This window comes from Rhamphochromis longiceps, linkage group LG17 (genome assembly GCF_057381845.1).
Source record: "Rhamphochromis longiceps isolate RC_006_pf linkage group LG17, R_longiceps_female_GT1.1, whole genome shotgun sequence".
Lineage (NCBI taxonomy): Eukaryota > Metazoa > Chordata > Actinopteri > Cichliformes > Cichlidae > Rhamphochromis > Rhamphochromis longiceps.
Window position 1 is genome coordinate 28,256,727 of NC_140573.1, and position 27,158 is coordinate 28,283,884.

The 27,158-nt window shown below is 39.1% G+C and overlaps 3 protein-coding genes across 3 annotated transcripts in view; 1 reads left to right on the top strand and 2 right to left on the bottom strand.

Moving 5' to 3' along the window:
- Positions 1-3,693, bottom strand: part of lhfpl3 (LHFPL tetraspan subfamily member 3) — a 75,982-nt gene extending 72,289 nt beyond the window's left edge. The window contains exon 1 of the mRNA XM_085386095.1: positions 2,828-3,693. Within this exon, the coding sequence (XP_085242221.1) occupies positions 2,828-3,263 (436 nt within the window). The 5' untranslated portion in view covers positions 3,264-3,693. The remainder of the gene's footprint in view (positions 1-2,827) is intronic.
- Positions 3,694-5,099: 1,406 nt separating this feature from the next.
- On the top strand, positions 5,100-19,052 carry orc5 (origin recognition complex, subunit 5). The gene is made up of 14 exons (XM_085386093.1): positions 5,100-5,524; positions 6,307-6,399; positions 8,928-9,113; positions 9,434-9,508; positions 13,912-14,023; positions 14,311-14,441; positions 14,530-14,578; positions 16,350-16,440; positions 16,545-16,600; positions 16,755-16,867; positions 17,166-17,213; positions 17,303-17,413; positions 18,527-18,639; positions 18,793-19,052. The coding sequence occupies exons 1-14, from the start codon at positions 5,411-5,413 to the stop codon at positions 18,836-18,838; spliced, it is 1,338 nt and encodes a 445-aa protein (XP_085242219.1). The 5' UTR covers positions 5,100-5,410; the 3' UTR covers positions 18,839-19,052.
- A 934-nt stretch (positions 19,053-19,986) lies between these two features.
- guca1aa (guanylate cyclase activator 1Aa) lies at positions 19,987-25,356 on the bottom strand. Its single transcript, XM_085386462.1, has 4 exons — positions 24,855-25,356; positions 22,903-23,052; positions 22,710-22,803; positions 19,987-20,897 (listed from the first exon to the last, which is right to left on the bottom strand). Exons 1-4 carry the CDS (start codon positions 25,050-25,052, stop codon positions 20,770-20,772), a joined length of 570 nt encoding a protein of 189 aa, XP_085242588.1. The 5' UTR covers positions 25,053-25,356; the 3' UTR covers positions 19,987-20,769.
- Positions 25,357-27,158: the final 1,802 nt, after the last annotated feature.

Below are 27,158 nucleotides of genomic sequence, written 5' to 3' on the forward strand. Positions count from 1 at the left end.
AGGTTTATCACAAAGAGGAAAATGTAGATAGAAAGCATGCATGCAGTGGAAAGCTTTAATTGCTTTTAATGAAGAAGTTCTCTGTAGAGGACTGCTGTCTTTTCCACAGCAGAGGTTAACATAGTAGACCAGCAAACATGAACAGCAGTAGCCCACATTACCAGTGGTTCGACATACTTTTAGCACCGCTCAAAGGTGACAGCACACAGCTGTAGACACGAGCCTGTAAGGCTCAGTGTATAGCGCCTACAGACTACCACTCTCGAAGCTCAGTTTACACAGCTCTTATACCTCTGCTGTTTCTTTCGATGCTGTCCTTGGTGAATGTTCATTTCAAAAATACACTGCAGCCCTGAACTTTTCCAGACATCCTAGCTGAGGTTCGCATAAGAATGCAAATGTCCAGAAGCAGTCAGATTGGACATTAGCCAGTGTTTAATCTGCCAACTCCCTAGTACAATGTCAGAGAAACGTTCTTCTTAAGAAGAACTCAGTAAATCATCTTAAATGCTTTCAGAAAATGAACAAGGTAGGAATAGACCATCTATTTCCTTAGCTGCTTATTTAGCTAAGTGCCATGGGGTAGCTAGACAGGTCACCAGTCACAGGCCCATCACACAGAAAACAATAGAATCACCAATTAACCTTAGAAGTATGCATTTGGACTGAGGGAGGAAGCTGCAGTCCAAAGACATGCTGCCCTTTGATAAGCCCACACATTTAAAATTGTCTAAACTAAAATGGACTTTCAGTAAGCGCTTCATTAATTGGCCACAATGCTGCTAACAGAAGTATTACAGCACATCTGGGCTCTTTGGGCCAACACTGTAAAAACCAGGGTGTCATATCTTGACAGCCACCTCAATTGGAATATGAATATCAGTTCAGTTGTCCAGTCATGCTCTGTTTTCTCTTGTAGACCGTTATTAAGTCCTTATACACAAAGACATCTACACAAAACTACAGCTTGTCCAAAATGCAGCAGCCAGAGAGCACATCAGTCATGTTTTAGCTTCTCTTCAGTAGTTACCTTTTCATTTGATGATTGATTTTAAGATTTGATTGATGGGTTTTAAAGCCCACTGTGGGCTCACAAACTAAGTGTATCTCAGATCTTCTGACACCTTATATGGAAGGATACAGCCTGAGATACCCAGCCAGGGTTCTGCCAGGCCTATCCCAACAATGTAAATTTGTAAATGTGTTTTAAAAGGTGTCATATAAATAAAATCTCTTACTGTTATCACAAATCAGTGTCAGCAAGCTGTGAACAAATCATAAGATAACTATAGTAATAACGCTTGATTCTTGCTTTATTGTCTCTTGGCCTAAAGTTGGCATGGGAGGGAAAAATGGCCACGGGGTACATGCTTCACTGGAGTAAATGTTTCTCATTCACATGTATATGAAAAATACTTTATTTTAAAACACTTGGTATGTGTGCAGTATTTTTGCACCGGGTGTAGGAGGTGGTGTTTGTATGTAGGATGGTAAATGGAGTGGTACTTATAGAGTGTCTTTCTACTCTCTACTACACTCTGCTACATGTCTCATCCTTCACTCTAAGCGCTTTCTAACATTCATAGACACGGATGTATCAGGGTTCAGTATCTTGCCCAAGGATACGTCTACATGCGGGCTGGAAGAGTCAGGGATTGAGTCATCAACATACCCTCTGAGCCACAGCTGTATCCTGCTTGTATTCTATTGTGACTTTAATAAGGACTCTTGGGAGATATAAATCTAAAAGGGATCCAAATAAACAGAAAACAGAAAAACAATAAAATGTACAGAAAACACATCTGTGATAAATGAAAGGGGTAAAATAAGAAACGATTTCACTATTAAACTCTCTGCTCCTGTATGTACAGAAATAGTTTGTTTTGGATGGAACTCTCTGCAAAAAGGAGAAGAACTAAAAAATAATTAAAGGCGGGAGGAAACAGCTCACTCAGTACTATACATCATTACATTTCTTTGTGTGAGTTTTTGTTTTCTTATTATTTAACGTCCTGGCTGGGATTGAAGATAAAACCTTCCCTGTGTCATTAAATGAGCAAAAGAAGAATTTGCGTTTTCCAGTTTATGTTTAAGCACACCACAGGAAACACTGAGAAGTTATAAAATCAACGATATATTGAATTGAAGTGGAAGAAACTAAGAAGATATAAGCTTATATTAAAATCTTCCATCTGTATTTTTGTACTTAAAATCGCTGTCTGTGTATGAAGAGAGTTCATTCACAGCTTCAGGTTCAGGGGGAATGAGTTCTCTGAAAGCAAAATGAAAATATTAGCATGCCTTCATTATTTCATTCTTGAGGGTTTAGTACAATGTTTGGAGCTGAAGATTTGGTCACTCCAAGGCTGTTGCCAGCCCACCTACACCACAGACAGTTATATAATGTTTTACAAGGGCTTTATTAACCAGAGAGAGTCTCTGACAAAAGGTCTCATCAGACAAAATCTACTCAATTTGGGCTCAGTGGCTTAACCTGTTGCACATTGTGATCATTTTTTTTCTGTTTTACAGTTCAGGGTCAACTAATTTACATATGTAATTTGATGTAAACTACATGTTTTTGCTGTTGTTTTTGAAGTGAAAAAGCACTCCAACCTCTGAATTTGTTGGTGCCTTAAAACAATATACAGATGTTTTGTGCCAAAAACTATACAAGTCCACACCCTGACTGGGAGATGAGGGTAATATCTGTGCCTTTAAACAGTTTTAGGTTATAACATTTTGCTCACTGGACTCTTCTCACTCACCCCCAGAGCTCCCCTACAAGCCATCTTTCCAAACTTCCACCTGTAGTCATGCCTCTTACCTGCAGCCAGCTGCATCCAGCCGCAGATCTTGTACACGGTGCCGGTGCTACAGAAGAAGAAGAGCGCGAAGCAGGTGATGCAGGTGAGCACCAGCGCCATGGACATGCCGATGAAGAAGGAGGCAGCTTTGAACGCACCGGAGGGGATGCTGCTGAACTCGGTGAAGCTGCCCTGACAGGTCAAGTCCCGGGACAGCCCGTTTCCAATGCAGTAGTGGAACAGACCGAAGTAGCCCGCCTGCGGCGTATCCACGCCATCCCCGATCCAGTACGGCTGGATGAAGCACACCACGTTGACGATGGCGAAGAGGATGGTGAAGATGGCCCATAGGACGCCGATGGCGCGGGAGTTGCGCACGTAGTTGGTCTGGTAGATCTTGGCAGCCTCGGATGCGGGGAGCATGGTGGTGGTCGTGCTGGGGGCCCCGGGGACCATAATGTGAGGGTGGTCTGCGCGGTCCTCGAGATCTATCAACCTCCTCAGCAAACTAACATCTGCCTCATCTGACCACAATATCCCGCACAACTTCTCCCTGTCGCTGCTCGCGGATTTTTTTCCCCTACTGTCTGTTCAGTCACAGTTATCACAGCATCACTACGCTCTCATCCGTGGCAAGGTCGGTGTTTGATTTCTTTTTGCTTTTCACTCATTAGTCGGCAGAATCAAGACATGCGCTCCAGGGAGAAAAAAAGACGAGCTCTGGGAATCCAAAATTTAGGGGATTTCTTCCATATTTGCCTTCATGTGTAGGTTATGTTAAAATGTCTCTGCCTGAATCGTGTCCGCTGTTCCGATAAACCGTCTCAGCTGTGTGCACGGCTCTCCCTGAAATGGTCAGCCCGTTCTCGACGCCGACAGACCGACAGCGCAGCTGAGCTCCTATTGAATTAGAGTTGGAGGATAGCCTCGGATATTACAGGGCCAACCCACATCCCTTAATCCCACTCTGACGTACAGTCACCCGCGAAATCTTAAACAGACACTGATTTTTTTTTTCTTCTAGAGCGAAGCGATTTTACGCCTGATCACTGCGACAATAATTGTATGGAAATTAGTGGATATAAACGCATCTGCTATTCAAATATTGATAATCAAATACCAAGATGCAGGGTCTTTTCTCTAATGTTTTACCTAGACTGGTACATTCTTTAAACTGTAGCCCATTTTCTGGTCTGTGATATTAAGCTTTTTGAGCACAAAGACTAGATCAGTAGGCTACAACAACGATTTATTATATGTATTTCTTGCAACTGGCAAAAATAAATAAATAACAAGAAAAATAATAATGATAATCTCACATCAAGAACGAAACGTGCAGGATATTACGTCTTTTTCATCATTATTTTGCTAAAAATATTAAAAATATTATATTATAATATTACATTAAGCAGGCAGCACGGTGGCACGGTGGTTAGCACTGTTGCCGCACAGCAAGAAGGTCCTGAGTTCAATTCCAACATCAGGCCGGGGTCTTTCTGTGTGGAGTTTGCATGTTCTCCCCGTGTTTGCGTGGGTTCCCTCCGGGTACTCCGGCTTCCTCCCACCGTCCAAAGACATGCAACTTGTGGGGATAGGTTAATTGGATAATCCAAATTGCCACTAGGTGTAAATGTGCGAGTGAATGTGAGTGTGAATGGTTGTCTGTCCCTATGTGTTAGCCCTGTGACAGACTGGCGACCTGTCCAGGGTGTACCCTGCCTTTCGCCCTATGACAGCTGGGATAGGCTCCAGCGCCCCCCGCGACCCTGAAAAGGATAAGCGGAAGCGGATGGATGGATGGATGGATATTACATTAAGCATTACATTGATATATAAAATGATTTTTTTTGTATTCCATATGGATGGATGAGTGGATAAGAATGTAGCTGAAGATTATGTATCTGAGTGAGTGATTAGCTAGAGAGAAAGAAATAACATTTTTAAAAAAGCATCAAATTGAAATAATATATACTTTTAATATTATGATGACTATACCTTCTTCTGTTTTTGGTTATGTTAGTGTACTACCAGTACACTGCAATGTACCAGATTACATCAGATGTTACCCATAGATTACTAGAATGTATGTTTATAAGTGTGTGAAAGCACAATTAAATATGTTGCAGTATGTAAGACTTGCTTTGATCCACGTTTATTGGGAAATATCGCAAATAGTTATCTTGAATCCGCAGTGAATTTCTAATGTGCTTGTTTCACTCCCAAAACTACATTACCCAGAATTCGTGTCTCACTTGTGATTCGCTGCTACCGAATGACAGCATGTGACGCAATCTGAAGGCGCGCGCGAAACTCCAGCAAGTGGTCTTGACTGAGTTTAAGGTGTTTCGGACTTTAACTGAAGACTTCTTCGCATTTTAAGTCTTAAAGACATTTTATTTACCGGCATGAATGTTTCCTCAGCACCCTATGGTTTTTACAGCACATAATTTTTGATGATATTACTCCTTTGACTCATTTTTTTTGTCTGAACAACGGAGTTCATTCGTCGTCTGGTTGGAGTTGGACGAGCTGAAGCTAACGTCAGTCAGTTGTTTTTAGCAGAACTCTGCTGAGCTCACCTACATAAACGGTGTGGTGGTAGCATGACGGCGCTGTTGCAGCACCCGGGATACGATGAGGAGAGGTTGAAGGGGGTAGCAGAGAAGTTGCCCTGCAGAGAGGTCCAGGCTGAAATGTTGCTGTCGCTGATGGGGCAGGTAAGAAGTCTCCACTCATCTCCGTTTAATGTTTTAAAGTATGCCACATTAAAAGACGCAGAGACACATGCTAATTCAGTTTTTAACGTCCTAAAAACTCAGTGTTTTATGTGTTTGATTTAAAAAGTTTTATTACTGATATATGATGCATTAAAGACCATTTTCACTCTTTTACAATTTTCTTGTATTATTATTATTATTACTATTATATTTTTTGTTTTTATAAAAAAAAGTATAGGAAAAATAAAAGTCATTTTCCTAAACCTTAAATCTCAATATCTCAGTAGCTCAATGTCATTTTCTTATTTCTAGGGTTAAGTTTTGCATTATTTGTGTTATCCAGTGTAATTTAGTAAATATGTCGACATATTTGGATCATCTGATGAGATTTCCCTTTAAAATTCATTGTTCAAAATGTTTATCTTAGATTATAAAATGTAGATATGAAGCTTTGGACAGTTTAGTACCAGTAATTGATGTCTGTCTTGGATTAAAATCATTAATAGATATGCAATTTATTTTATCCTTGTTATAAAAATTAATTACTTGTCATTTGATCTCACTCAGGGTTTTAAATAGATTCGTTAAGTAAGCTGAGTCTATGAGCTGTTAGCACTATGGCTGATTACTGACATTAACACTGGGTTTAATCATATCAGAGCTTGGCTGTTATTACTTTGCGATGTGCTGATGAAAGCTGATAGAAGGTTTAAGTGGATAGTGGTCTTGATCGAGTGAGACAGTTCTACTGAGTGTAAAGATGCTGAATTTTGTTCTTCCAGCCGCACCAGTACAGCTACCCTTCAATCCTCATTTACGGTCATCGAGCCTCAGGGAAAAGCCACGTGATGCACGTTTTGATGAAGGAGCTGGAGGTGAGGGAGATATCTGCTATTTAGTGAACGTTCTGAATAATGTTCTTATGTGTTCATGCTACAGGGCCCTGTATTTAAAACCATAAAATAAAAACTAACTTCACTCTTAATTCCCCTCATACATGGCAGGTAAAAGTGCGATAAAGGATGGACAGCTAAATATTATTGCACTGGCAGTTACTTGAGTTAGAAAAATTTGACTTATGGACTCCTTTAAGCCTTTATAACTTTAATAAAAAGTTGACACTTGTGTTATTATGAACTTTTTCTTTATTCAATCACTTAAAGAGTCCTTGAAAATACTTAGTTTTACTGAAAGTACAAAATCACACAAGAACACAAATCTTTGCATAGTTTGAGTGTGTGTAAGGTGCATTTTTCCCTTAAAATCACTGGGAAAAAACATTAAAGAAAAGCAACAATTTTACTGCTAGCATTCTTGTATTAATTAAATTTAAAGATCAAAGACCTTCAGATGTTTTTCTCTCTTTGCACACATACTTTATGCCAATACACTCAGTATAGATGGGTAATGGCTACCAAAGAAGTCTCTTTCTTAGAAAGCAGCTATTTTTTTTTAAAATATCCAAATATTTTTAATATCCAAATATCTAGATAGTCCCATTGAGACTCAGCGTCTCATTTACAAGAGAGACCCGTTTCATCTGCAGTGAGTTCTACTGTAATTTTGTGCAGAGCCTGATGTTAAACATTTAAAGGAGACAACCTGAACTGTGGTGCATGCCAGCATGCTATCCTGTGCCACTGAGGGTGTCCATATCGCAGCAAAATAAATGTGGGGTAAAGCGTATGTTACTCTGGATCAGACCTGGACTTCCAAGAAACCCTCACCACCTTCAAAGAGATGTCTGGCAAATGTAAAACTCATAGCATGCTTTGTTTTACAGTTTAATGATACTCCATTAATGATCATATCTCGCATAGCCACAAAAATGTGACTTGACAACATGGAAGTCGTCTTCTTTTTTTAAAAAAATAAATAAATTCAAATACGGAGAATTTATAGCCTTCTTAGGACTATTGTTTCTTAAATCACTTGTTCTTGATCTTTTTGGTTCCTGCAGTTTCTGAATAATGTTTTACTCCCATCGGGTGGTTTCTCACAATGTGAAAATTTAATTGCCAACTAGGGCTGCAGCCTTTAATGCAGATTAATCCCTGATTATGATTTTGTTTATTATAGATGAATCCATATGTAGGGATGGGTACCGGTATCCGGTGCCATCATGGCACCGGTTCTGACATAAACGGTAGTAACCAGACCGAAAAGCAGTGCACATTTCAGTGCTTTATTTTGGTGCTTTTTTTCCCTGAGCTGTGATACACTTTAGATTCTAGCCAATCATTTTACGTTTCCGAGGATAGTAGGCGGGGCCAGGTACGTACGTTCTTTTAGAGCAGAGCTACAGATTAAAAATAACCAAGGCAAAGCGGTCAAAAGTCTGGCTGTACTTCACAGCAAAATATGCAAACTCAGCAGCCTGCAACAAGTGCTTTAAGCTGATACTGTGATACTGTCAAAGGAGGTAACACCTCAAATCCGATGAAACACCTGGCGACGCATAGCGTTTTTTTTAAAAGCCGAGAAATGCGCCGTATTTGATAGCTTGCTGTGAGACCTCACACCGAGCACATCTACTGCGGGTGGGTTGCCTGTTATCGGACCCGGAGTTAGCAACATCCCCCAAAAACACGAAGAGGAGAGTCCTGGCCCCTAGCCCTGCCAGTGTAGCAGAAATGATGACAGATGATGATGGCAGCAGCAGCCGTTCTTCTCTGCATGAGTAGCTTCATGTTGTTCGTGTGTAATTTGTTGAGTAGGCTAACCACGTTATTAAATTAATGCATGTAAGGTGAACTAGCAAACATCATCATAGCTACATACGGCTGTCTTCTTGTTTGATGGCAGATGCTCCCTTCACCCTGGCCAAAAAGGCTAAAATGACCAAAGAAAAAGAGGGAAACAGCTGAACATGAGAGGTTTTTGGACAAAGTTTGTCTTTTTTCCATTGATTAAGCACTGCTTCCAGCCAAGAGTGATGCCATAAATCCCCTATAGCTGCAGAAAAGGCTAACATTGTTATCTTTTTACAAAAAAACAGCTGAACATGAGAGGTTTTTGGACTAATTTTGTGTTCTCCATTCTTTAAGCACCGGTTTAAGCACTGTTTAAGCACCGGCACCGTTTCAAAAGTACCGGTTTGGCACCGGTATCGGATAAAACCTAAACAATACCCATCCCTAGTCATTTGGCTATAAAGTCCTGGGGAAAACAAGGAGTGACCTCTTAAGTTGGACCTCAAGATATTCAAAGTTATCTCTCTAATGAACCCACTGTTTATATAACTTGTCCTTGCTTTCAATAGGTAACACAAAATTATGTAATTTGTACATATTTAGGGTCCAGTGCAGTCAGAAGATTAAGTCAACACAGTGTGAAGATGTGTATCATCTCCACAGACATCAGACTGATTCTCTTTCATGCTTCCTTTTCCTTCTCTCTGCAGCTTCCTCACGCCACAGTGAGCTGCGTCGAGTGTGTTTCTATTGCGTTGCTGTTTGAACAAGTGCTGCTGTCCTTCTTTGGCTGCGATGCCGCCTCTCTTCTCCCCCGCAGTCCCTCCCTGTCTGACTTTGTCCGTGTCTACAGACAGCAGTGCTCCCAGTCTCCTGCCAAACAGACGCGATACATTGTGAGTGCCGTGCACTTTACACACAACTACTCCTCACTTGGCATACGAGATTATCCCTAATCCCATGGCATGTCAGATTATTTATTCCTCGCATGTGTCACCTGAATGTTTGTGTGATGATATGATTAGTAGTGATAACAAGTGCAAATAGATGCTAAACAAAGCTGCAGATGCATCAGCCTGGAGAAAACAAGTGTAATTTTCAGTCAGAACAGGAGTGGGTTTAATCAGTAATGCTCTCTGATAAAACATCCGTTCACTGCCTGTATTATAAATGCGATAAAATGAGATCAAATTAACATTAACTGTGTAATTTGTAGGTAATGGAGAAAGCCGAGCTTCTGAGAGATACTGATGCCAGTCTCCTCTCTGCTCTCCTGCGTCTTCAGGAGCTGGTGAGAAAGTGCTGCATGCTCTTTGTGTTATCTATAAAGTGAGTTGCTTTATTGTTGTTGCTCTGTGCGGATGATGAAGAGGGGACTGGAGGAGCCTCATTTGTAACGGATGACCTTGAGCTGAGTGTGTGGTGCTTTTTAATGCTATTAAGGAAGGAAGGATGGCAACCACTCACAGCATTTTAATTAAAAACACCAAAAGTAAAAAGACTTATGTGATTATTTGTGTTTCATCCCAATGAAAGCTAAGTGCTTAACGGCGGATTGTGAGCGTTAAGAGGAACCTGTCTTTTTAATGGCTTGCTGCTTCAGTGCTGCCACACTGGATTTTGAAGTGATAATTAGGATGCAGATTTACACTTACGTGGAGGACGGGAGGATGATGAGTTGTTGTTTCATCTCTAAACTTCGGGAAAAAATGTAATAAAACATTAACAGGAAAGACGTAAAATGTGTGTGTGTTACTGACATGCAGAAAATAATCTGGCTTAACTTTTCCTATATTTCCTACACAAGAAAAAAAGGTGACTGGTGCAGTTTTCCAGTTTCTGTCTATCGTCCATGCATCCTTTTTCTGAACTGCTTAACCAGTTCAGGGTGACAGAGTGGCTGGAGCCCATCCCGTTTTTCAAAACAGGCAGGTTATAACTTGAGAAGGTTAGCAGCCCATCACAGGGCTAAAAGAAAAAGAGAAGGAAGCTGAAGTACCCAGACCAAAAACCACTACCATGCCAAACCCCGATAAACATTCAAGAAGTGCTTCAACTCTAGATTAATGGTCTTGTGTCTAAACACATAGAAGTTAGAGCAGGGCGATATGGCCAAAAATATTTATCACGATATATATTTGAAAATTTGCGATAACGATATAACCGACGATATAATTGATGCGAGACAAAATACAACTCCACAACATTACTAGCGCAAAAAGACAACCTTCCATTTATATTCACTTAAACAAGAAGCTGGTTTTTATGTACATTAAAGCTTTATAAAAATGTAACAGTACAAATGCAAATTGCTTGCTGAAAGTTTAACCAAAAGGCATTTCCACTAGAAATGGGCTGACATGTCCTGAGCATAACCATGTATAATATCCACTGAAGTTAAAAAGAGGTGCTTTGCAACATTAAACTGCAGTGTGCAGTACGCATTTTTCGGACCATAAGGTGCACGGGATTATAAGGCACATTAAGCGAAACAAAGCAGTCAGATAAATCAAACTTTATTAAACTCATTCTTCTTGCTTCCTCCATTTCTGTACCATTGATTCCTTAATGTTGAATTCTCTGGCAGCTGCTCTATTCCCATGTTGTTGCAGTATATTAATGACTAACCTCGTATTGTGGATGGATTATCTCAGTTGTTCTCCTGACTGAAGTTTGGTCCGTTTACAGCATCCTGCCATGCGATTGCATTTGTCTCTAACCATGAAGAACCTTCACGTTAACTTTTATAAGTGGAAAAGTGTTAGTGTTCGTCCTCCAGCTTCACTGTTTATGTTATGCTAACATAGCTGTGTCGCTAGCGATCACGTAGCACATCATTATATACCAGCTAGCCCAACTTCAGTAACCCTACAAACGTCACTGCTGTTTAGTTTCCTGTCTTCATTTATGTTGCAAGTGATAGCAGAGGTGTACGTTTGATTTTTTTCAGAAATCTCTCAGTCAGAACATGCAATATCATGCTTAGGTAACTAGCGAAACTAGCGAGCTAACTTCCGCTAGCTTCCTGCTAACTTCTAACTCCGTTAAATGTAATAACTTTTGTTTTCATGGATGCCTGGAAGTTAAACTTTATAGTTACACCTCGTAAAGCAGCAATGCTGATCGTTTTATTAAAGATGAAAGAATTTAGACAGTTTTTAACTCTAAGTGATGCTGCAGTGTTCGTTTGACCTGAAGATTACGGAGTTTAGGACCCAGATTACTCCCAGATTTAAGAGCATCTTAGTCCGACAAATACGACAATAACAACGGCCGCTTGCATGTTCTGCAAAAAAATGTGCTTTGTTGTGTATCTGACGGACAAACACCAAACCAGTTCCACATCACGGAAGTTGCACCATTTTTACAAACCAATTCTGGATCATCTGTTTCACTCAACAATCGGCCATGTGCGTATGAAAACAAAGGCACTGCGCATGCGCGTTTTACTCCCATTCTATCGCGATATTTCATTTTCCTATCGTTGCCTAACATTATACCGGTATTACCGTGAACGGTATAATATGGCCCAGCCCTAATAGAAGTTATAGCGATTAAGGCTATTTCTTGCATTAGGTAACAGTGGTGGTCACAGTGGACATATTTTATTGATGTTCACAGATCCCTTTTATCTCTGCACATTATATATATGCATGTTTCAATGATGCAGCAGACTTTTAGAATTAATAGCAAATTATGTTGTCATCTCTTGTTTATAGGCATCTGCAGTATTAAAGCCACTGTGTGTGTTTAAATTAAGTATGCTTAACTGCAGGTGGTGTTTGTAGGTATAAGAGCAGGGCGATATGACCAAAAATATTTATCACGATATACATTTGAAAATTTGCGATAATGATATAACTGACGATATAATTGATACTAGACAAAATACTTTACAACTCCACAACTTTATTAGTGCAAAAAAAAAAAAAAAATCAATGTATTTTCACTTAAACAAGCAGCTGTTTTTAATGTGCATTAAAGTTATATAAAAATTTAACAGTGCAAATGCAAATTCCTTGTTGTCAGTTTACCCAAAAGGCATTTCCAGTGGAAACTGGCTGACCCATCCTCAGCATAACCATGTATAATATCCACAAAACTTAAAAAGAGGTTAAACACACACAATACAGTAATATTATGTTGAAGCACAGTACGCATCACTCCACGAGGCTCCTGCCTACGATAGCTGTAATGCTCCGACAATCCATCAAGCGCTGCGGGTTCATAGCTTAGCAAAGTCGTACTGAAACATTTGACAGATTTTTGAGCGCCATGTACCACATGAAATTGTTTCAAGGTCAGTAAACACAACCAGAATTCATACATAAGGCACACGGGATTATAAAGGGCACTGTCGATTTTCAGAAAAATCAAAGGATTGATTTTAAGTGAGCCGTATTTAACAAAAAACACGGTAATAACGACGGTCCACTAGCATGCTCTACCAAAAGTAGTGTTTTGTTGTGTATCTGACGGACGAAAGCCAAACCAGTTCCACACCACTGAAGTTGCAGAATTTTTTTAAAAACAATTCTGGTTCATCCGTTTCATTCAACGGTCCGCTTTCATTCTTCATTCATTTCATTCTCCGTCGCCGCCGCCATGCTTTTTCCGCCATGTGCGTATGAAAACAAAGGCACTGTGCATGCGCGTTTTACCCATATTCTATCGCGATATTTCATTTTCTTATCATTGCCCAACATTATACCGGTATTACCGTGAATGGTATGATATGCACCTGCATGCTTACAAATTGACTTTAATAATAAATCTTAGGCCTTAAAGGGAATCTAAGTAAACAAATAAAATGAACTGCAGGATAAATCTTGCATACAATGAGGAAACCCAAGCAGTCATAGTGAGGCTTGAAGATGCTTGAAGGGACAGCCCTAACCACACTACCACTGTGCTGTCTTTCTAACATATCCTCTGTAGTCCTACCTCTGTCGCACCCTGATGGAGATGGGATTCCTTATTTACAGTATTTAATTATGATATAGGAGGAGGCATATGCCTAGGACGTCTCCTAGGTGAGGTGTATATGACATGGCCTACTGGAGAAGACCCTCGCGTACACTCAGGACATCCTTGGCAGACTTTCAGAAAGTTCAGATGTACCTTTAGAAGAGCTGGAGGTAGTGGGAGGTCTGGTATCTATGCTTAGACTGTTGCTCCTAAGACTCACAACTGGATAAACAGCAGAAAATGAATTGGATGTTTTCAGAGTAGAGGATCTGAACTGTTGTGTATGCCATTCGTAGGTGCAGTACTTCTTCCTGTGTTGTGGCTGCTTTAGCTTTAAAGTGAATTATTTCTTTTAAATTTTCCCATATATTTAGAGACTCAAATTCAGAAGGTCTTTTATTATATGCTTATAAAATATTGTTCTCTTTAAGGAAAAACAGAACTATATTCAGTTTCACATCACACGTAAGAAAAAAACCTACAAAATGTTCACATTTGAAAAGCTGAAACCTGTGAGTGTTTATTGTTTCTGCATAATCAAAAATGCGTTCATTTGTTTTGTTTAGTCAACATGTCCAGTAAGAACTTAATCAAGCAAACAAAGCTAAACATCTAAATATATAAAACACATGAATCAACTGAGGAAAGAGGTCTGTAACTGTGAAGTTCTCAGAGTCTTCATCTCTCTGAGCTCCCTGATCCTAACTACATACATCTGTTCTTCAGGTTGGGGACAACGTTACCGTCATCTTGCTCAGTGAAATCGCCTGGGACAAGTTCAGACCAAACACAGGCTGCTTTGAGCCGCTTCTGCTGCATTTCCCTGACTACAGTAAAAGTATATAATCCTCCTCACACATGCTACGGCAGCCAGTGTCACGAGCAACTCACAACACGCTGCGTATTGATGACGCACGGTCAGCATATGCAGCGTGAGCTGTGACATTTGTACCTGTGATACTGTTCTCACACTCCAGGCAGCGACTCTGGGGAAAAATGTTGCGTTCTTAAGAACCACTGTATAAATTCAGCACTTGGCGTGTGAATGAATCATTTTACTTTATATTGTGAGACTTGGCTGGTTTTTGGAGAAGCTTTATTTCTTGTTCCTTAAACCGTTTGTAGGTGAGCTGCAACAGATTTTGTCCCAGAACGTGCATTCTTCATATTCAGCTGGGTTTTACTCTGCGTACATCAACATCCTGCTGGGAGTCTTCTACTCTGTCTGTCGAGACCTCAGAGAGCTGCGACACCTGGTCAGAAACACACATTAACAAGTTGTTGCATTGATTATTTTTAATTCTTCCACCTGTTTTCTCATTTTCTTCTGTTCTTTTCTACTAGGCTGCCCTGAACTTTTCAAAGTTCTGTGAGCCTTTGGCAGAAGGGAAAGGTAATTGTGAGGAGGTCTTTTCATTCATCTGAAAAGAACACACTAAAACGCACACTACCTGTATAAAGTTATCATGGAAACTGTAATTGCAGAATACTTACACATCCAGCAGACACTGCGGATCATTAGCTTTTAGATATAGATGTGACATTTACAGTGGCCAGAAACAGACCTAATGCTACTAATCATTGCTTTTGTGACAACTTGCAGTCAAATGCCATCTTGAGAGAGACTTTGGGGCCTCAAGATGGAGATAAAACAGCAATAAGACAGAGTCAGACTGCTATCAGTTTGAGACTGAATGAGGTCAAGCTGGAAATTGCATTTAATCTGTGATTAACTGTGATAAATTGGCCCAGATCTCAAATCTGTTGCAAAGCTTTTTCCGTCTGTGGAGACAGAAACTCTCATTCTACAGAAATTCAAACTAGTTACACTCAGAGTCCAGCCAAAACCTCATACAGCTGCTGCAGGATGGTGATTTAACTGCAGAATGACAAAGGTGCTGGACAATCTTGCTTTAATATAGGAATATAACCTGAATACAATCAGTTGGCACCTAAGTTGTTTTCTATTGAGATTAGCCTCCTATTTCTAAGAGACGCATCACAGGCAAGTTGCGCTCATCAGAGTAGATAGAGTCAAATTGCAGTGTGTTGGCAGTCTGTCTACATATTAAATTAGAAGGCAGTTTTTTTTACAACCCTTTGCCAATATGTCTGAGAGTGATCACAGCCAGTCCAGTCCAGATCACCTTGCAATCTAAAAGTGGTCAACCAGAGCCTGACTTGCTGCATGCTGCAACCACTTGGTCACTGCAACTATTTCCGATTGGTCGCCAAATGTGAAAAGTTCAATGTGATCACCTGGTAACCACTGATTCTTTATAGTCAAAAATAGTTTACTGTCCTATTTTAACTCAAGTGTGTCTTTATCTTTGGAAATAAAATTGTTAAAATTTTATAATACAAATTACTTCCCAGTATAATGTGAAACTATGACTTTGCAGACCTGGAATTCTGCCTCTAACCAACCAAAAACATGTATTCAGATGATGTAAACACTCAGATCTAACAATGTTGCCTTAAAAATAAAAATAATAGAGCAAAACTTTTGTATTGCTTTGGGCTGCCTTCACTTGTACAGTTGTACCCAGTAAAGAGGCCACTGGGTGTATATTTCCTGAGTGTATGTTATGAGCGATGTTGTGAAGGCTCCCCTTTGTGCCATAACTGTCTTTGTGTTTATTTTCTTTGATTCAATGATGGTAATTTTCAAGCTACTTCATGTTGTCTTCAACAAGCTTCGAAGACAAAAACAAGAAGCCCACGCGGGTAAATCACAGTCCCTGCTTTCAAACCCTGTGGGGTAGCTCCACATTTCTGATATACTGTAGCTTCAGAGGCTCCTCATATTCCAGACACTAAAATGAATTTGACATTTAGAAATCCTATCTTGTCTCTTTTTGGGTCTATTGTGAAAACAGTATGTGGATGTTTGTCCGTTTGATGCTTTGGCTTCTCTCTGGGCGCCCGCTGTGATTGGAAATGAGTGTTATGAGAGTAGAGTTTGGAGACTGTCAGCACATAAAAAAATACCCAAAAAGCTTGAAGGAAATCTGTGAAATAGCTGAGCCGAGTGTTCATTCTCAGCTGGTTAAAATATTGATCTGTGCTGCTTTAATTGCTTTGTTTCTACAAATGTTTTTGAGGTTTTCCTGCTGTTTTTCCACCACTTTCTGATGGTGTTTGTAATTATGCTGTGTGTTTAGTGAAAGAGACTGACACCCACAAGCTGTGGAAACACATTGAGCCACATTTGAAAAAAGCCATGCAGACGGTTTACCTTCGAGAGGTGTCCAGGTCTGAACTTTTTGCATTATTTTGCTATGCGCTGCTTTTTAGACTATTAATGGGGTTTTTTTTTTAGCCTCATCATCCATGTGTATTCTCTGTCCTCTGCTTAGTCTGCAGTGGGAGCAAATGCAGCAAATGGAGGAGAAGGAGGCCGGAGCCTTGCGAGGTATTTGCACTGATTTCGATTACAGAGCAGATGTCAAACTGAAACACTGGTCACTTACGCTTAAATTCTTTTCTTCTATGCAAGAAAACAGAATTTTAGTGCAGGAAAGAATATGACGACGTGGACTTATTGCATTTATTTTGTCTTCTGAAAGGTTTATCAGCTCACACTCATGTTGAATTGCCTTATTACTCCAAGTTCCTGTTGATTGCTGCCTATCTGGCTTCCTACAACCCTGCACGCACAGATAAACGCTTCTTTTTAAAGGTAAAGGAATATAATAATAATACTTTTTTTATGTTCAGCCATGTATACACTGTAATGCAAAAAATTCTTATAATGAGGTCAGCATAAGTACAAAGTTTGCAGTGAGTCAAAAGTTCTTTTTTTCTTTATTCTTGGCTGTGTTAGTGAGAATGAATATCCCAAATATGCTCATCTTTGGGAGAAAAATACATTTATTAAGCTTTTTGGGGGGGGATTTTTTGTTTTCTTAACCTTCTCCCCTAAGTCATGGTTTTGTGAATGAATCAAATGAATCACATCTTCTGTTTCTGCTCAACAGCACCATGGTAAAATAAGAAAAACAAACTTCCTGAAGAAAAATGAAAAGGTGATTATTCTGACATAACTCTTACATCTTCGTTGATTTCATTTGGAAACATGTAACACAATGTTTATATTGATCTGTCTGTCTTCTAGACAAGTAATCACCTTCTGGGTCCAAAGCCCTTCCCTCTGGACCGCTTGCTTGCCATCTTTTACAGTGTGGTGGACAGCAGAGTCGCCCCGACAGCGAGCATCTTCTCACAGGTCAGTCTGGTTTAAAGCAGTCGAGAGTTGCTGTTTGTGCCAACTTTCACTAAAAATTCAGACCCCTGAGAGGATTGGCAGCTGTCTTGAATCTTTAACAGTTGTGGATAATATTTCTTAATGATGGATTTTGGACTTTTTGGGAATGGTATTAAAACCCTTCCCAGATTGATGGGCAGCCACTGTTGCTTTTTTAGCTCGTTCCCCATAAAGATGACATTTGACAACAACGTCAGTAGGTACGCAAGCGGGACATAGTTGACATTTTTCCTCCTTGGCACTGTGCTGACACATTTGAATGCTTGAGACCTGAAGGCTGCCAAAACTTCTGCTTTTATGGAGGTGCCCACATTTACTGAGCACATCTGATTAGCAGCTGGCTGCTGCTCATCCTCTTAATTCCTATTCCTGGCTTAATTTTTATTAAACAAATAATGGCGCTATTTTGTCATGTGTTGTTGTTCATCTGTTGTGTTTAAATGATTCTATAATGTGGTATGGAACAAATAATTTGAATTTGAATTAAAGAGTTCGTGTTTTCATTTCCACTGAACTGTGTGTGCACTAAGATAACTTATCCAAAAAGAATCCATCTCCTAAGAGATCTGATAATATTTCTCTCCTTAACTTGTTTAAACACCACCACCTTGTTATGTCAGAGCTCTGCAATAGTCTGTTTCCCCTCATTTAGTCCTGAAGTGTAGTTTCGTACCCTGAGTTGGCCTCAGGGTACGACCCAATATAGAAAATAATTTCACACTTTTTTCCAATTTGCCTGATAAGCCACTGAACAGGAATGTACACTGTTATAACAAAAGGATGGTAAAGGATTTTTTTGTTTCCTGTGTGTAACAGTGCAGTGTTTCATGTTAAATCAAGCCTGATTTTTTTTTTTTTTTTTTAAGTTTAAACAGTTTCCTAGCCATATGGTCAAAGGCAGCTAAACACAGACCTATCTATGGACCCAAGCATGAAATGTTTTTAGGCAATTAGGCTCGCCCCATATCTGTGTGACTGGCTACCATCATTTAATGGCTCTGCTTCAAAGTGGAGAAGCTGCGTTTTAAGAAGTGGAGCAGAGACTCATTTTGGTTTTCCTCTGTCCCCGTTTAGATTTCTTCGCTGGTGACCCTGCAGCTGCTGGCTCAGGTCAGTCATGACGACCAGCTCGACGCCCCGAAGTACAAATGTGCCGTTTCTCTGGACTTCATCTGCGCCATATCCAGGTCTGTGCGTGTGTGTGCATGCACGCTCATCCTTTTAATGCACATGAATGAGACTGACTGAATTATTCAAGTGAACTGACCTTTTACAGTTTTCCTTTTTTTTTTTTTTTTTTTTTTTCACTGAAAATCTGCTTTGTGTGATTTATCTTCCAGGACGGTGAACTTTGATATTGTCAAGTATTTGTACGACTTTCTGTGAGCCTCCAGTGCATTAACAGAGAGATGACACGCAGTGACAGTCAGACAAAGGCACATTTGTTTCTGCAAGAACTCACCTAAGGACAAGTATTTGGAAACACAAGAAGCTCCAGGAGGAAATTAATCCAATTATTTCGCTGCCCCCTTGTGGTTGATAAATGAGCTCCTCGTTTAAATGTTTGTATTTGTAGAAAATAAATCTTTGTAACTTGAAACTTTATTTTGGTTTATTTTTGTGGTTACATTTTCAGTGTGTTCATAACAAATATACTAGAGATTTATTTAATTTTTTAGCATATTGCAAACATCTAGTTTAGGCTTTAGTATAACAAAGAAATTAGTACATACTCTGTTTGTTACGATTTAAATAAGAAAAAGGAAAAACAAAACTGGTGTGCAGCTGTGGAAGCACTGATGCAAAGTGATCCTGGCACCATGCAGGTGAGTCATCGTCCTTGCTCAAAGGCGGGATTTTATGTCAGTAATGTGTTTTTAATCTGTTGTATGAGCGTACTAAGGTCAGGGCATATTGTTAATACAATTTATAAGTGTTTATGAAAGATGATGTCTAAAAACATCCCCTAAATTCTGCTCCAGGATTTACAGTAATTTGAGGTTGAAAGAGCAAAGATCAGAAAAATACTAAAAATATGCGAGTCTTTAAAGTAGTTGGAGGACTCTCTAAATAGATCAGTGAGAAGATAAAGAACAAAAGCAGATATGCAGTACTATGTCTCCAGGCTGATATTATCATACCCACAAACTGCTAAGCTGTAAGAATATCACATAGTTATAAATATTCACTCACCAACTTTATTAGGTACACCTGTTCATCTGCTTGTTAACGCTAATATCTAATCAGCCAGGTGACCTGCTGAAGCTCAAACTGGGGAAGAAATGTGGTTTAAGTGGCTTTGAACATGGTTGTTGGTGTAAAACTACGTCCAACACCCAGTTTGACTGTAACTGCAATTTCTACCTGTTAAATTAGTAAGATTATTTCTGGGATAATTTGTTCCTGGTAAATCTTCAAAACATGAAAAGTAGACAAAGTGTGTGTGTTGTTTTTTTTATTGTTTATTTTTAGTGTACAAATAAGCAAAAGCTGAACTCAAACACATTCTGTAGTCTTCCAACAGAAGGCACAAGATGAGCATAGCCAACAAACATAACAAAACTAATCTGCATCAATGCTGAATAAAAAAAGCAAACCATTCAGCCAAAGAAACTCCCACACACAGAGAGAAAAGCTGCAAAACCACAAGCCTGCGTTTCGCTCCAACTTAAACTTTTGTTTTCAAAAGATTAAAAAATAATAATAATAAAGTTACAAATGTATATAAAAGGTAAACATTTGATAACTGTTTTTTCACTGCCACATCTCCCACCTGCTCCTGTTTTACAGCCACTGACTTAATCAAATTAGCATGGATGTTGAGCACACTGCAGTGTCATAGCTCCCTCCTGTAAACCCCCCCAGGCAAGAGCGGGTAAATAGAGATTTGAGTAATTTGGTGCAGAGGAACTCAGAAATATATAAAGAAAAAAAGATTTGGAAAGCCTAGTCGAGTGTATGTAATTGCCACTCTGCTACTCCACTATCTCCCTCCTTTATGCCTCAGGGTGTCTGAGGGTAAGTGGACCGTCTGAGAGATCATCCCTCATGCCGAGGTGGCCTTGGGAGCGATCGCCATCATTAAACAAGGACAATGAGCAGTCTGCAAAGGCTGACTGAGTCATCCCATTTAAAGTGCATATGTGTCACTCCTTTAGAGATCAAACATAAGATATGTGTCAGTCTCCAAGACACACTGGAATCATATTAAAGCGGATTCAATCTTAATAGAAATCTCAGTCTATAAAATGACCCGACTGACTGAGACACTCAGGTCAAATCGTGAATGAGGATGAGGTCATCGGAAGGGACGGATCCTAAACGCTTCGCCTCCGGTTGTGGATCATGGCCACGATGTGGGCGAGATCCAGACTCTTCATCATCACCTCCATGAAGTCTTCATCGCTGCGAGCGCCTGCCACAAACTCCTCCAGGGAAAGCTCCCCTGTTGGAAGAGACACATGTTGTTTTTGGTCAGATTTGAGTGGGTTTTCGGCTAATTTGTCATTTCTCCCTGCAACAAAGTCACGTTCATAACAGACAGTTTGATATATTGATATGATATTTTAATATTACTGGTGCCGTGATATTAAGTAAACAATGGAAAATGTCAGTAAATGTCACTAACTTTCCTCCAGCTATTTTCTTTTAAATTATTATCATTGGTAGCTTGCAACTACAAAGGCGATAAACGTGTTTTTAGAAACGTTTGAGATTCCAAAAACACGTTTAACACTTCCAAGTTTAAATTTTGATTTGGTGAATATTTTCATTTTATTTATGTCATTATTTTGTTTATTTGCATCCCTTTAATCTCACAGTTATGGAGAACACATTCATACACTAAAACACCCACACCCAGCTAGACAGACACATAAGCTTACGAAGGTTTCTGGACTCATTTCACTCGTATTCTATAACCTATTTTGCAATTATAAATCCTCATTTAACTTCTAAACTTGCAAAAATTTTCTACATAGCTATTAATCATACAGAGGCAAGCTTACAGCATGAAGTAGAACCACTTATTACAGTATTTATAACTTAAGATAGTTTGCAACCTTGTTCCTAAATGGGTCTTTAAATATATAAAACCCAACAGTTAAAATGGACCTATCTATTGGTGGATGCTCATATTAAATATGGGGTCAGTGTATGTACCACTAAGTTCAGACTTCGGACCGCTCTAAATGCTCAGTTTAAGGCAATTTTTCTACTCTGTTGTCAAAGGGAGCAGATATTTATGGTGGCCCTGAGAGGTCAAACACACTGAACCTGCAACAACAGTTGCAGAAGTGACAGCAGAAACCAAAGCATGCGATTGCAATGAGACGATTAAAGAAAGCACAGAATCCATCTGTGTTGTGAAGGAAAATGAGATGCAGGTAACTGTGTTTTTAATCACATCGTTCATATGTTTGCTACGAGTTGTTTACTGTAGCTATTCATCACATCACTTGCATTGTGTTTTATTAGCTTTTATTTTATTTTATTGTATATTTTTTTTGTCTTTTGCAGGATTTTTCTATCTGCTTGTGTTTTCGTGTTAAGCTGCAGTGTGTTTGACTTGTCAGGGCTACTGTAGATATTTCTCATACGGTCTGAGCGCAAGTTTGTGGAAGGCAGTGAATCAGAGGAAAGCTGGCATGAAGAGAGAAAGCTAAAAGCGACAAGTTTTAAGGTGGAGTGTTTCAAACATTGAGATTTCCTATTAAATAACCTCAAAAAATGACCGACTGTACCTTTAAGAGCATATTTTTATTTCTAATGGTGGCCTTTTAGCTCAGATTTGCTATAAAAGTACCTTTAAGTATGACAGTAGTTTCACCTGTAGTAGTAATAATATAATAATAATAATAATAACAGAGTAAAACTGAACTGTTAGTACTTTCTCAAATTGTAAACAAATATAGGTTGCGGTGGTCTTTGGCTATGGTTCATTTCAGTACATGATGAACCATGTAGATATCATTTATATTCCTAAGTATACTCTATGTGATAAGAACTACTATAAGTAGTATACGTCTACTGTTTCAGTACTTTGTATACATCTAACTGAGCAACATTATACTTCCTGTTTTTATTCATTATAAATGTGTATTGATAGATATTAGAAAGCTACTTTAAACCAGTAAAAAAAAAATCATCAGGTTTAGTCTCTTATGTTTTGTTTTGAGAGTGAATGTCTAATCTCTGTCCACCCATGATCTATTTTGTCCTAAACCCTTTTCTCCGTACTGTGCCAGCGCACACTCACCATCTCCATTTATATCAATCCTGTCAAACACTCGGTTAGTGAACTCCTCCGCAGATGTTTCCTGATTTTCATTTCCATTGATTGCACGGATGGCCTGGGAGAAGATGAGGAAAATCAGTATGTTTGCCAGATTAGAGGCTAAAACAAATATTCAGACATGCAGTGTGGCTGGTGCACGATGGAATGACTGTACCTTGATGATGTTCAGAAGCTCGTGGCGGTCAATGCAGCCGTTCCCATCCACATCATACAGTTTGAAATACCAGCGCAGCTTGTGCTCCATCTTTCCCCGCATCACCAGACTCAGAGCGGCCACGTACTCCATGAAGTCTATGTAGCCGTCCTGCAGAATCAAAGTGTCAACCACGACCATCCATGTTTTATATTCATTATAATCACTAAACAAATGCATCATCCCTCAGCTGAAGTAGATCCCCAGCTCCAAAAACAATCCAAGGGGAAGTGAAGCACGCCAGGACGGAGGATTATCTCCTGTCTGCGTCTAAACAATCTCAGCATCAAAGCATGCATTCACAGATAATCTCACTGTCTAAATCATTCAGAGATTACCGTGGCATTTTTTGTAAGCTGAGCAGGGTGGGGGGCTAAATATAGCATGCAGCTCCTCAGACAGACATCCTGCCATGACCCCACTGCTACCTCAAAGATGCTCTCAATTAAACTGGGGATCAAAGGGGATACAGGGGACACACTCTCCCTATACTTAGAACATGCGTTTGCAAGTCTAATATATTTTGGTATTTAAAGTCTTTCTGTTAAATTGTTTTTTTTTCCCCACATGGGTTTTCCAAACAGGCAGGAATTTCCTAGATATGTTGGTGCCTCACATTCACACTGGGTAGGACAGGTAGATTATGCACCCTACACTGAAACCACAAATCCAGGTATGACATCATCTGTTTTGTTTCTGTTTCTGTTGATTTTGCTTCTGTTTTTTGTGTGTCTCTGTAGTTTAATGGCGTCTTTGTGGTTGTTTTGCATGTATTGGTGTTTTCTTTGAATGTCTTAGAGGTATTTTTATCTTTGCTTGCATCGATTTGTGCACGTTGCACCTTTTTAGTAAGCTGTGTCTTTCAGTATAAAGTTTTCAGTCTCTCTGCAGATGTTTGGACTATATTTGTGTCTTTATAGTTGCCACATCAGCCTCTGGACCAGCCTGTCTGATGCGCAGTTTATTCATATATTCAAGCTTGTTGTAAGGGAGGTTAATTTTAGAGAACTCGTGTCCTTGAATGATACAAGTATTTTTAATCTAGACATGTTTTAAGAAGTTTTTTCTCTCATTTGTTTATTTTAAATGTAACATTAAAGATTTCAGAAGCAAGGAACAGACCATCTCAATTAACAGAAAGTAACCGTCAGGAAATATCAAAATAATATTTTCAACCCGCAGATATGAGGAATCCCAAACACTTATCTGTAAAAAACAGATAATTTTCCTACAATTTCTCATATTATGAAAGAAATACCTTTTTGCGTAGTCAACGTTCAGATAAATGTGGTAAGCAGCTATTTTTTTAAATAAAATATTTAATGCATTCAGTCTTATTTTACCTTTTTAACATTAAAAATAAAAAATCGATGAATTACTGGTAATATTTTGTTCCAGCTTCTACAGAAAGACTATCCTATGCTTTTTCTGCCTTTTTCATTATTGTGAATACACTATGTTATGACTCCTGTAGTTAAAAAATAATAATTCATCAGAACTTCCAAACATCAATTACAAATATGTAAATCAACAAAAACCAGCCTAAAGAATTAACTTTTTCTAATTGTGTCTAATTTTAATTAAAAGTTAATGTTTTTTTCACAAATAATAACAAGATAAAAGAGAAACAGTAATAATTTGGGTTCAAAGGAAATATGCAGGTAACATAAGCTTATATTTTTATTTAACATGTACATATGACACATTATAATAAATCCCCCATGGAGATACACACTGTTTAGACACACGTGTTGAGAACTAAAGAAAATTATTTGCTCATGTTTCATTTTCAGAGAATCATAGATGTATTCTTCTACATTAGCTTCTAATCGTTATATCACTATTTTATTCTTGAGGCATCCTGTCATCTTTGATTGTGTTTAAATGTGTGGTGAAATCCAGACTCATCTCACCTTGTTCATGTCAAACGTGCGAAACATCTGCTCAATGTAGGCGCTGGCCTCTGGGTCCAAACCTCTCAGCCCGAAGAACTGCTTGAACTCGTGCAGGGTGAGCTGCCCTGAGGGGCACTCAGTCATGAACTTCTTGTACCACAGGTGCATCTCCACAGCCTGCAGGTCGTCCACGGTGCAGCCGTTTGAATTGCCCATTTTTTATTTTTCCAAAACTCAGATAAGGTAGCTGGACTCTGTTACAAACTGGACTCAGACCTCACAGCCCAAGTGGTCTACTGTGAAGTAGGCAAAGACCGTCCCTCTTCACAGTCACACAACACTGGGACTTTTAGAGTGAGAGCAGTGGCAGGATGGCCCCTTTTGTAGCTCAAGTGTGTGTGTGTAGAGGGGGGGTTGAGGTGATCCACGCCTCTTGGTCCTCTCCTTGTGTCTAATCACTCGCTGTAATCCTGAGAAACATGCAGATGATCATCTTAATCATCCAGCTTGAAGGGCAGCCTGGCTGTTCCACAATTACCCTGAGATGTGCTGACAGACACAAATGCAGCTTTCATCCCTCACGTGCAGTGCCTGCCTCTAAGCGATGGGATACATCTGCCTCAGCATGTGGACTCGGGTATGAGCGATGCAGATTTAATGCTTTGGGTGAAGACTAAGCAAGCTTCAAAACATTCTCATAGTTCTTCTGTGTACGTTCTATTTAGACCTATGATATAAGTTAATGTTGACGAATTTAAATGTTTAAAATGACCGGGGGCCGGTCTCATCAAACCCACAAAGTCAAAACAATTGCAAATCAAATTTCTGGTACCTGCAACTTTTGCTAAAAACATCAATCAGCATTCTATTGGTGATTATTAGTGTGGTTTTTCCACACTCGTAAAAGAAGTTTAGGCAGTTTGTTAAATAGGAGCGTTCAGGTATGCATTAACAAAATCCAGAAAAAAATATTCTTCCACAACGATGTGTGAGACTGATAAAGTTACAGAGAAGACGATTACTTCATGTTACTGCTGCTAAAGCGGGGGTGTACTCACTTTTTCACGCACTGTTTCTGCATTTCAACTTAGGGTTTTTTTTGTTAGATAATATCTAAGTATGTATGTAATATGTAGCTACTCGTTTCATCAATAAAAAGGCCAAAGCAAGTTTCTTTAACAGACCCTGTTTGGCATGCTGTTTAATAATTATCCTGTGAAACAAATATCTTTATATATCGCAGGTTATAAATACTCTGTTTATCCTTTAAGCCATTTTTAATCAAGAAAAAAAAAAAAGCTTCAACAGCATCAGCTTTTCTGTGGATTTTTTAAAAAAATGAACCAGAATTAGAAGGTTACTACAAATGATCTCATTAGAGAAGTTTATTTGGATACCACAGATTAATGCCAACAAGGCGTTACAGTTAAAGTTAGTGTATTATTATATCAAAACACAGAAAATAAAATGACATTCGTGTCTAAGTGCTTTCATATGAAATTAAACATCAGTGCTTTGTTACAATGATTTTGCAGTCAAACTCAAAAGCATACATATGTTGTGTTCTGCAGCTATGAGTGCATTTTAATTTTAACAGCATATTCTTGTAAAGGTCATAAAAAGACATAACAGATATATACTCTACATGTTAGTGTTTAAACTTCTTTTAAATAAAAAAAAAATAAATTTTATTTATATATATATATATATATATATATATATATATATATATATATATATATAAAAATTCATTTGGGGATCATTTTAAAGCATCATTACAAGAAAGGTTAAACTAAAAAAAAAGTGTTCTTCCTGCAGATTTGCATTAGCTTTCATTACCCTGCGACAGAAGGTATAACGGATGACTGGCCTGGATATTGAGCTTCCAATAGTTTGGAAGAGCTTCTCCGAAACATGGATATTTATCCACACATACATCAACAGACGTATGTTACAAAATAAACTACATTTTAAAAGCTTAAAAAGGTAAAAAGCGTCAGTAAGGCATTATCTTCACTCTTTGTTCAGCTTCATATTCATTTACAGTGTCCTCTCTAGGTCTACTGCCCATGTAACATGGTTGGACACAGTTATAACAGATGAATAAATCACTGTGGTCGCACATCAGAGTCCGGGCAGATCTCTCTGGCCACACCATGGATGCTTTTCCTCTTCTTCCAGTGCAAGTGTCTGTAGATGGAGTCAAAAACTGCCACCGTGTAGTGTGCAAACAGGCTTGTCCACTTCACTGCATCCACCATCCACTGCACTGAGCGTCCAGCAAATGCCACAAACACTGTGGTGTAGTGTGCCAGCAGCAGA